The 10756-nt window shown below is 36.5% G+C and overlaps 1 protein-coding gene across 1 annotated transcript; it reads right to left on the bottom strand.

Annotated features, from left to right (window-relative positions):
• Positions 1–2055: 2055 nt before the first annotated feature.
• Positions 2056–10419, bottom strand: LOC141591665 (protein HOTHEAD). The gene is made up of 6 exons (XM_074412070.1): positions 10120–10419; positions 9014–9380; positions 5115–5425; positions 3989–4377; positions 2422–2990; positions 2056–2316 (listed from the first exon to the last, which is right to left on the bottom strand). The coding sequence occupies exons 1-6, from the start codon at positions 10229–10231 to the stop codon at positions 2262–2264; spliced, it is 1803 nt and encodes a 600-aa protein (XP_074268171.1). The 5' UTR covers positions 10232–10419; the 3' UTR covers positions 2056–2261.
• Positions 10420–10756: the final 337 nt, after the last annotated feature.

Genomic DNA, 10756 nt, shown 5'->3' with positions numbered 1-10756 from the left:
TTGCCTACGCTCCAAAAATTCTCCATTAAAAATTCGAAATTTCTCAAGTTCATCATGAGACTTCATGGTATCACTAGCCAATTGATAAAGTACCAGATGCAACATTTACCTTGACTGTTGTAGAGATCGTTTTTTTTTTCCTCGAACCTGATTTCTTTGTTTGAAACAAGCTTGATATAAGAATGGGCTTGTCATCTTCGTTTTCCTCAAGTTATCGCCAATGATTTTGACGATTTTCTCATTTGTATCATGTGATAAGAACAATGGGTCAAGACTATTGTTAAACATATCATGTTCATTAAATTTACCAACACCTTCATGGATTCCATCTTCATTTTCAACCCCAATATTCTGGTCATCTTCCTTAATTAATTAGACCAGTGATTTTCTTTCATGTCACGGTGACATGGATTGTGGCATCAGATTTGGGAGGAGATATAATCTTTGATTGCTTAGAGAAATGGTTTTTTCAACAAATGTGCTTCCCAACTTTTCAAATATGGCAGCGAATTTGGTGGACCAAGTCATTTGTTTCTTTGATTTTTTCGTTGGATCATAGAATCTTGAAACACATCGGGGTCTAAAGAGAAAATAAATCCAACCAAATAGCCAATTCATGGGATTTGAAAAGTTAGAACACATCTATACGATCACTCCACACTGAATTTAGTCGTAAATATTCCTACAGCGTAAGTCATAACACAAAATCTCATTGAAGACGGACGATATCCGTCACAAGCTTGTGATAGATACCGTTTCCTCTCACAAAATACCCATTGATAGATGAGTGGGAAGCACATGAAGGGTGTCCCACCTTATCCCCTCTCCCTTTTTGTGAGAGGTCACAAGCTTGTGACGGGATTAACCCGTCACAAGCAAGACTAGCTGAAGTTATAAAAGGCCCCTAAAGGCCTACATGGATTTTTTTACCATATGTGTTAAATCAGCCGGTGAGTAATATACACATTCGACAGTAAATGCTCCCCATAAACTAGAGGATACAAATTTAGCCATTGTCTATTACGTAAAAATCATCTTGAATATTACTCTTAAAGACAATCCGCTCATTTAGCTACTCCTCGCAAGCAATGAGGGTTTAGAAATGATAATGGATCCTGTAAGTGAATTCCGAGAGTTTCTTGGAGGTCCATATCCTGCATTTGGGTATGAATCGTGTCCTGACGCCAAGATATCATTATCAGCAGTGGATTTGGTGAGTGCATCAGCCCAATTTGAAGATATCGAAAATGAGAACAGAAATGCAAAGTCGGTCCTCTCGAGGAAAAGACCATTTTGGCTGAGATTGGGAAGATTTTATAAAGGTAGCATGCGCGAACGTCTTTGGCAAGAATCTCATTGAGAGAACTCTATATACCAGGGCTAGGTTCGAAATTCTGATCTCATGTTTGAAATTGAAATATTCATTGCTCAACTATTGAGCAAGGGCGGTCAACAGACTAGTCTATGTAAAATTCTTTATGAATGTAAAAAAAAAAAAAAAAAAAAAAAAGGCAACGGGGACGGAACCTTCTATCGGTAAAAAAACGATCCGTCCGTTTCTTAGCGATCGTGTAGGTAGCAAATTTGAGGCGAGTGGCATTGTAGCCTTGTAGGTATGTGCAAGTCACACTTTCATCTATATAACATCTGTTAGGTTTTGAGTAAACTATTGCGTGATTTATAATATGTTTTTTCGCATTTTAGAGATCGAATCAAGCATGCATGATCTCGTCGCAAGTTATCTCGTATGCCATCACCGTACAGTTCAGTAGGAAAACTGAACTGTTTTCTAACTATAAACTACATACTTACAGAGCATGAGTCTCACGAGGCGGTTCAGAAGTATACAGTCAACAACTGCATTATCTGACTATCACAATGATGTTCGGTAGTAAATGAAAACAGTTTTAAAATAGATAGGGTTCGTCTGCTGATGATCCATAATGAAAATCGCAAATCTGCTGATGATTGCAAGTCTTTGTTCTAACTATCTCAGCAGACAAGCCCTAGTCGATTTTTTAAAATAGACAGGGTTCGTCTACTGATGGTCCATAATGAAGAAAAGCGAATTGTTTTCTAACACAACAAGTCACAACCAATACATTTACCATTTTGGCTACCCTATTTCTCTACAATTACTTGACAATAATTAATTATAAAATTAATAAAAAAGATAAGACATTAATAAATTAATAAACAAAGATCACACAAAATCTACTTAGTTCATCATCTGTAACAACTAATCATTGGCAGAAAACTCCCTATACATTAGCTCCTTTTCCAAGTCTTTCTCTCAGGATCTTCACTCCCATGTACCTGCACATCATAAATAAACTAGCTGAAGAAATTTGATGCTGACGGGATTCAAACACAGGTCACGAACTCATGATCGTACAGAGTACAGACAGTATATTTAGTTACCTTCCCATCATCATGACAGTAGCTTGAGGATTGGTTCCAGGGGACTCAGTAAAGGTAGACCCGTCAATGACTCGAATCCTATCAACACCAAGAACCCGATAATCATGATTAACTACCCTGCCAACTTGGCAACCTCCATGATAATGCCAAATGGTGATGACAGTGTCCTTACAGAACTGTTCTAAAGACTGAGTATCATTAGTTTGTTTCGGAATGAGATTAACATTTGCCTGCACACTCATATTCAGCAACTTCTGAGTGATTTCTTCATCAGTTCCAGTGTAATCTACAAAATGCTTGGATTTGACTAATTTCTCAATTATCCTTATGCTTTCGACACATTTTCTTAGATCATGTGGGTGACTGAAGTAGTTGAAGGTGACAGCGGGATTATTGTCGACATTCGTGTCAATCAGCTTTAGATGTCCTATGGATCTTGGTCTCGCTATCTTTCCTAAGATGAATCCTCCATTGAATACCTCAAAGGGTAAGTCCTGTTTCCTGTCTTTGTAGTCTTGGATTGCCTTGTGTGTTCTCAGTCTTGGAGGGATTGTTGACAGCTGACCAATCTGCCCAAATCAAAGACAATATCAGTGAAATTAATTATTCGCAGTCGAGTCTAGACCTGGCAAACGGGTCATCCAGGCCAGGTCAATTTAGGGTTTGCAAGAATTCAGGTCAGGACAGGTCAGGCCGGTCATTTCGGGTTTGGATCATTTTCAGGTAAACTATTATCAAGCTATCTATGGATAGTAACCAATTTGCAACAATAAACATTCGGGTCGAGTTATTCGGGCTTGGTCAATTTTGCCAGTCTAGTCAAGTTAGAGTAGACTCGAAAAGCGGGTCATTCGGGTGGAATCATTACAGGCTATAGGGCTGGGCACCGGTCCAAAACCAGACCGGACCGGAACCGGAATCGACAAAATTCATGGACCGGGACCAGACCGGACCGGTTGGACCGGAATTACCCACTTTTTCAAATTCCGGTTCAAAAATTCCGGTCTATTGAACCGGATCGGACCGGAATTAAAACACAATTTTAAGAAAAAAAATGCAAATAACAAAAATTCCGGGCATTCCGGACCAAACCGGTCCGGACCGGAAACAGGAATCTTGGAAAATGGTGGACCGGAGACCGGACCGGAATTTTTAATTCCGGTTCCGGTCCACTATATTCCGGTACGGACCGGTCTATTTTTCCGGTTCGGACCGGATAATGCCCAGCCCTAACAGGCTAAATACAAGATCACAGAAATTATCGATTTGCAACTGAGTCTAGACCGACGGGTCATCCAAGTCGGGTCAATTTAGGGTTTGCAAAAATTCAGGTCAGGACGGGTCAGGCCGGTCATTTCCTGTTCAGATCATTTTCTGGTGAACTATTATCAAGCTATATATGGATGGTAATCAGTATGCAACAATAAACATTCAGGTCGAGTTATTCGGGCCTGGTCAATTTTTCCAGCCGAGTCAGAGTAGACTCGAAAAGCGGGTCATTCGGGTGGAATAAATCATTACAGGCTAAATACAAAATGATCAGAATAACAGAGCTATAGACACCAACCTCAGCAGAAGCGATCCCATGGTGACGAAGAATACTACTAGTAGACTGACCGAACCCATTACTAGCTTCAATATACACACCCTTCTTCGTAATCCCGACAGTCTGAATCAAAGACTGTCCTTGAAACTTCTTGAAAGGAACAAAGATGGTATTGAGAGGATTATCTTGCATACCTTTACCAACCAAATGATTATCAACAACTACAGGAATGTTCAACTTTTGCAGGTCTTTCTTAGGTCCAATACCACTAAGAAGTAGCAACTGTGTACTACCTATTGCACCACTTGAAACTATTATTTCACTTCCTCTTCTTTGTGATAGTAATGCTTCATGTCTTCTCCCGTTCTCGTCTTTGAAGATCACTCCCTTCGCCTTTGGCTTTCTCCGTCCTGGCGAAATTAAAACAAAGTCATTAGCCAATATTGGAGATTGATTGCTACTGTGATGCTAACTCGACCTGCCTGAAACCATGTTACTCTGACTCGGCTGTAAATTCAGATTTTTTTTTGGATATTCTACGTGATAACCTCGTGTTTTTTTTTTCTACATGGTAACCTCGTTTTTAACAAAACGCATTTAACTGACCATAATTCACGATCAAAACTTCTGAAAGCGGCGATTTTTTTTCCTCAAATTGACCCGCTTTGCGAGATCTTTAATCTAGAAAAAAAAAATTCAGTTTCTGAACTTGTGGCAAGAATTACGGCCAGTCAAACTTTAAACTTTGACTGACCGTACCTCTTTGTAGCGTGTTCCGAATGCGACATTTTTTTTTCAAATTGACCGCGTTAATGATATCTTTGATTTGGAAAACAAATCGTCGCTTTCGGAACTCGGGGCTGTGAGTTATGGCCACTCAAAGGCGTTTTTGGTGAAAATGAAGTTACCACGTAGAATATCCTTTTTTTGTCTAAAGTGAAATGTCAAGGCTAGACTGATGACTGACTCGACCGAAGCCTGGTACAACATTTGACCTATTTCCCAAACAAATGGGTGAAGTGGTGATACTGACCCGAAAAAACCTGAACCAATACGACTAAACTCGCATTGACACGGCCTAAACCGTACCCAACTCACCAGATTACCAACTTGACATTGAGTTTATAATAATCATACATATGTATACCTTCACTGTTGAAAGTGATTCTTTGGACAGTGGCATGGACAAGGACATCAAGCGTAGCCGGGTTGGCGGATGCTAAGAGCTCGGCAGCAGAGTGACGACGACCATTGTCCTCGAAAATAGTGCCACCAACCTTAGTGCCAAACTTATGATCATACGTAAATCCATTGAAAGGAGAAATTCCAACATCCAAAAGTGCATCCCTTACTGTTGTTTGCCATTCTCCTAGTTTCGGCTCGTAAACTATCTGTTTCTCAATCCATGGGAAAGACTCATTCACTAGCTTCTCATCCCACCCTGCCCTTCTCACAAAACTGCATATATTATTTACATAATTATATCAGTATGGTTTAATAATCATGCTAATGTAAATGGTTTAGAAAAACAATTGATTACTCGATTTATTTCAATCATTTGTTTACCTTTAATTTTTTTAATGTTACGTGAGTCACAGATATTGATGCTAATGGGATTCGAACACATGTCATGATTATCACAGCTCATGACTATACCAATTAACCTACTTTGACATTGCCAAATTGGGGTTAATGTAAAAGCTAAATCTTCGTGTTATTGAAAAATGAATTATAAATAATTATTCAATTGAGATATATCGGATGCTTGTTTAAGGTTAAGACCACGAAAATGATCTATTTTTTTTTTGTAAAAAACCATAAAGGCTTTAAATTATATTGCTAATATCATTGACAGCTACAACACCAAACTCAGCTGGCAAATCAGACGTCCAAAAACGACTACCATGAAACCATGGCATAGCATGTGCTAACATATGTGCTAACTTATTTAAATTCCTACTAATATACTTAAAAACAATCGACTCAAAAAATAAACTAAGTTGTCTAATTTCCTCATAAATCGCAAATAATTCACTTCTACGACGTCTATTCCTCGTCAAATCATCAACCACGATCAGGCAATCGCTCTCGATAACAACTTTTCTCGATTGCATCCTTCTTGCTTCGCGCAGACCCAACAATATCGCTTCAGCTTCCGCCAAATCTACTCCACACCCCGAGCCACGCTCCATCACCACCGCCCACTCAACCTCACCCTTCCAGTTCCGACTAACCGCCCCCAACCCCACTCCCACCCCCTCCACGACCCCTGCATCCGTGTTGATCTTAGACACACCACTAATCGGCGGCTCCCAACTCCCCAGTCGACTCCCTTCCACAATACTCGACGTCCTATCGTCATGCACCGCCTCCATCTCCCAGACAATACCCCAAATCCTCCTCATAATCCCTCCCACATCCCATCTCCCCCCCTCAAAAACCAACCTATTCCTCCTCTCCCATAAAACCCAACATGTAACAAGGAACAACATCCTCTCCTTCTCCCCAAACTCCCACGAAAATGATCTATTAAATTAGCCGAATCCGACACTTAATTTGTACTATTTTTAGGGGGACAATGATAAGCAAATCTAAACAACAAGACATATTGACATTAAAGCATTAGGTTAAATAGTGTAAATAGTAGTTGGATTTATCAAATCTTAAAGGCATATCACATCATCCTTTTTTTTGTTTTGTTGTGTAGTTAACCATCTTAACGAAATTAAGTTTCTAGACAAACTAGTGATGTAGTAGGAATCTGTGGTTGGACGACAATTGAAAAGTGATAAAGGACAAAAGAGTATATAGTGGTTGAATGATATCAATTCTTGACAAACAAATGTCTAAAACAAAATTACTTAAAATAGGTCAAATAAATAAGATGGATAAAACAAAAACATAATATAAAGGGATTAGCAAATTAAATTAGGTTATACGTTTGAAACCTTATCTTGGTTCACTCAAGCTCGAGGTCAATTTCTAGCATATTAATAAATAGTACTCCCTCCGTCCCGGTCAATTGTTGTCCTTTCGTTTTGGCACAAAGAACAAGGAAAGAGGAGAGGGTCAATAACTAAATGACAAGTGGAACAAATTGAATGAGAATGATCAAATTACTCATCAAGTTCATTCTTAAAATAGAAAGGACAACAAATAACTGAGACACCCCAATATGGAAAAGGACAACAAATGACCGGGACAGAGGGAGTAATAATATAAGTAATAATACTCAAACCAAGTGGTGTTATTCCAGTGGTAGCCGGGTTAAACCTTGAAACTTGCAGAAATGCAAGAGTTGAGAGGTCCTGTGTTCGACTACTAGCTGGGGCGATGATCACTTGGCCACTGCAGCCCCCCAAAGGGGTGACTTACATGGTCCATGTGGTGGTGCGGGAATGCATGGGCCCAGGGGAATTCAACCCCCTCGTCATCAAAAAAAAAAAAAAAGTAATAATACTCGACTTTGAAACCTTATCTTGGCTCGCTCGCTCAAGGCCGAGTTCAATTTCTAGCATAAACATATGCAGCTAGGTAGTTCGGACGAGACTGGACCAATATCGACACACCATGTCGTATTATAGTACTCACCGCGATATAATATCGTCTCTCTCTATTTCTCCAAGTAGTATATAATATTGTTACATATATGTGGGCCTCACAATTAAATTGTAGCAAGGTGGTAGTACAAGCTGTACAAAAAATTGAAGAGGTGGTTGTTGATAAAGGTTGTAAATTGTCATCAAAGAATTGAACATGTACTTAATTTAAGGACTATATATTTATATATTAATTTCTATATACCCCTCGTGATCCTTCCTATATTAGGGAACTTTGTAATTAAAGCTCACCGAAGTCCTATATATAAATGGCAATTTTATTAGCTGTTATTTTATTTATTTTTATTATTTTTTTCACAAGAAATAATTATGTCCGTCGGGACTCAGGAGTATACCCCAACCAATAAGAGAATTGAATTAATTAATATTAGCCGTAAACAACTAAGCAAAATCTAAACAGAACAGAAAAAGAGGTTTATTGTTAGTTAGGATGTATGGTGATATGGTACACCCTTAAATCATCATGTCGAGATCAGTACTAGACTGACTGCGACATTGTATCACGATCACATATCAGTTAGTCTACTTTTTTAAGATGGACATATCCTCTTATAACTTAAAACGAGTTAAATAGTAATAATAATTTAACTATTAGGAAATCTAATTTTCTAAAAGCCAAGTAAACATGTACAAAAATACCACTTATCAATTCCGGCTTAAAATAAGTTGACTAATGATAATTACGTCACAGAATAATCAACGTCTTATTCGTACCTAATACACATCTAACTAACAATTTGTAGCATCAATTAGAGAGTTAGAAATAAAACACACTTTTAAATTTTTTATTTTGAGCAATATATAATATTAAATTTATAGGAGTAATATTTAGCAATTTATGAATTTTTTATGGTCAAATTACAAGTAAACCCTTTTCACTCTGCCACGACATTGTACTTGTAAAATCAGAGATAACATTACTCTAAAGTGTGACATGTAACGTAATGTCATATTCAATGTAGGGTAAACCAACTCATCCTTTATTCTTACTAACTTTAACACATATCCCATTAATTAAAATCACAAAATAATCTATACAAATAAATAAAAATTAAATACAATCGAGATTTTAGTCACATATAATCGATATTTGAAAATGACATATAACAAACATATCTAATTATTAATTTTTTTATGGACAGTTTATGCATTATGCTGTTCTATTAATAAATTCGTTCTCTAAGAAAAAAGAAAGTTAAAACAAACCAATTCCATATAACTTTTTTTAAAAAAGAAAAATAAAACATAAAATTAAAAACAAATATTTATTTTAAGATTAAAACAGGTCAATCAGACTCCCATGTAAAAAGATAATACAAATATTTTGATAGTACATAGACATTCCGTTTTTGTCTTTTACGGAGTATATCCTATTTGACCTGACCGTGTTAAACAAGAATTTGTGAATTAAAAAGAATGAACATACCTTGAGCTAGCCCTAGAGTAAAAACCAGCATTAATGCAAGTACCACCACCTAAAACCCTAGCTCTTGAATTAAAAACTCGATCAGTAGAAATGAATTGTTGAGAGGCAGAAGTAGGTGAAGTATCAGCCAAAGAAATGTGAAAATTTTGCATGTAACTCACGTTATAATTACCAAATGGTACATCTCCTCTTTCTAATACTAATACTTTATATTTTTGTGATAATGTTGCTGCTAATGGACATCCTGCCGTGCCACCCCCTACTATTATGTAGTCGTATCCGCCTTCCGGTAAGCCACCCGATGATGAAAATGTACTAGCTCGTTTGATAAACGGGTATTTGAATTGATCCGATGATGAAGAACTACCTGAATTTTTATTAAATTAATTAATATTAAGGATGAACTGATAATGTAATAAAATAGTAAATAAAATAAAATTAATACTTCCTCCATTTCACTATTATCTTTCTGTTTGACTTTTTAAGGTCAACAACTTTAACCTTATATATTTGACAAATATACAAGGTTACTAGTATCTTTCGAAAAATTATAATTTTAACAAAAAAAAGGATAAAATTCATATTTGTATGAGAATTTGTTATATAGTACCTAATACCCCAATGAAAAAAAAATGTTATAAACTCATATTACAATTTGTAGTAAATTTTTATTATGTTTGACATTAAAAGGGATAAAATTTACAAAAGGCCATAATAAGGAAATTAAAACAATAATAAAAAAAAATTCAAACAATGATGAAAAAAATAAGTTAATGAACTAAAATAATTTTATTATTTTTTTACCTTAGATAGAATTGAAGAAAGCTTCTAGAGCTTTACTATAGTACTACACTCCTACCTACTTCAACAAATAAAGAGGCCATAAGTAACAAATAGTAACATAGGCCTTATGATAATTTAATGCAGTTAGTTGTTAACATTGTGTTTACTGACTTAACTTTTGTACAAGTGTAAGTTTTGAAAACAAAATTACTCTATTGTTTTAAAACAGTAGTAGGTTAAATAAGGAGTAAACAGTAATTATTGTGTAAGACGGTTCATTTGTATAAAAATTACTCCGTATGTGATTAAAGAAGGGAACTGACCTTGGGAACAAGCAGTGGAAATAGCAAATGCCAAGAAGTTGAAGAAGAGGAGAATACAAGAAAGAAAAATGATGTATAGCTTCATAAACTTTGTTAGAGAAACAAAGGCCATATTATAATTTTAATATAAAGCCTAGAAATAAGTATAAGTGACTATGAAATATGATATGGATAACTCAATGAAGAGAGATAACAAATGAGGAGAAAATAAAAATGAGAAAAATTATGACTTGTGGCTCTCTCTTATTAGCCAACTCTCTTCACTCTATTTATAAATATGTATGTGTATGAGTTATGTGCATCCTTTGAGATGATGTGACTAGTGTGTAAGTAGTTGTGTTCACCCTAGCCCAAGTGTGTGGTTCATGTGCTTCTAATGGATCTCGTAAACGGGTCAATTGAATCGGGTTTGGATCAAGTCAATTTAAGTTTGGTTTGCAATAATTTGAACCGGGTAGGGTTGGGTCAGGTCATTTTTGGGTGAGTTATCAATATTTTTGGGATATAGTTAGTATGTATGCGATAATAAATATTTTGGTCAGGTTGAATAGGTTAGAATTGGGCCGGGTAAATTTTACCGGGTCTACTTCAGTCATAAATGAAAATAGAGTTGTCCATGAACGGAATGTATCGTCGT

Source organism: Silene latifolia, chromosome 7 (assembly GCF_048544455.1).
Source record: "Silene latifolia isolate original U9 population chromosome 7, ASM4854445v1, whole genome shotgun sequence".
Taxonomy (NCBI): domain Eukaryota; kingdom Viridiplantae; phylum Streptophyta; class Magnoliopsida; order Caryophyllales; family Caryophyllaceae; genus Silene; species Silene latifolia.
This window is presented reverse-complemented; position numbering and strand designations above follow the sequence as displayed.

What these genes read in the sequence shown, in the direction of transcription:
- LOC141591665 (XM_074412070.1), bottom strand. Translation starts at nt 10,231, where the DNA reads ATGGCCTTTGTTTCTCTAACAAAGTTTATGAAGCTATACATCATTTTT. An exon ending in AATCACTTTCAACAGTGAAG is followed by an intron (nt 4,378 to 5,114) that starts GTATACATATGT and finishes TAATTTCGCCAG; the next exon opens with GACGGAGAAAGCCAAAGGCG. An exon ending in ACTGTCATGATGATGGGAAG is followed by an intron (nt 2,317 to 2,421) that starts GTAACTAAATAT and finishes TATGATGTGCAG; the next exon opens with GTACATGGGAGTGAAGATCC.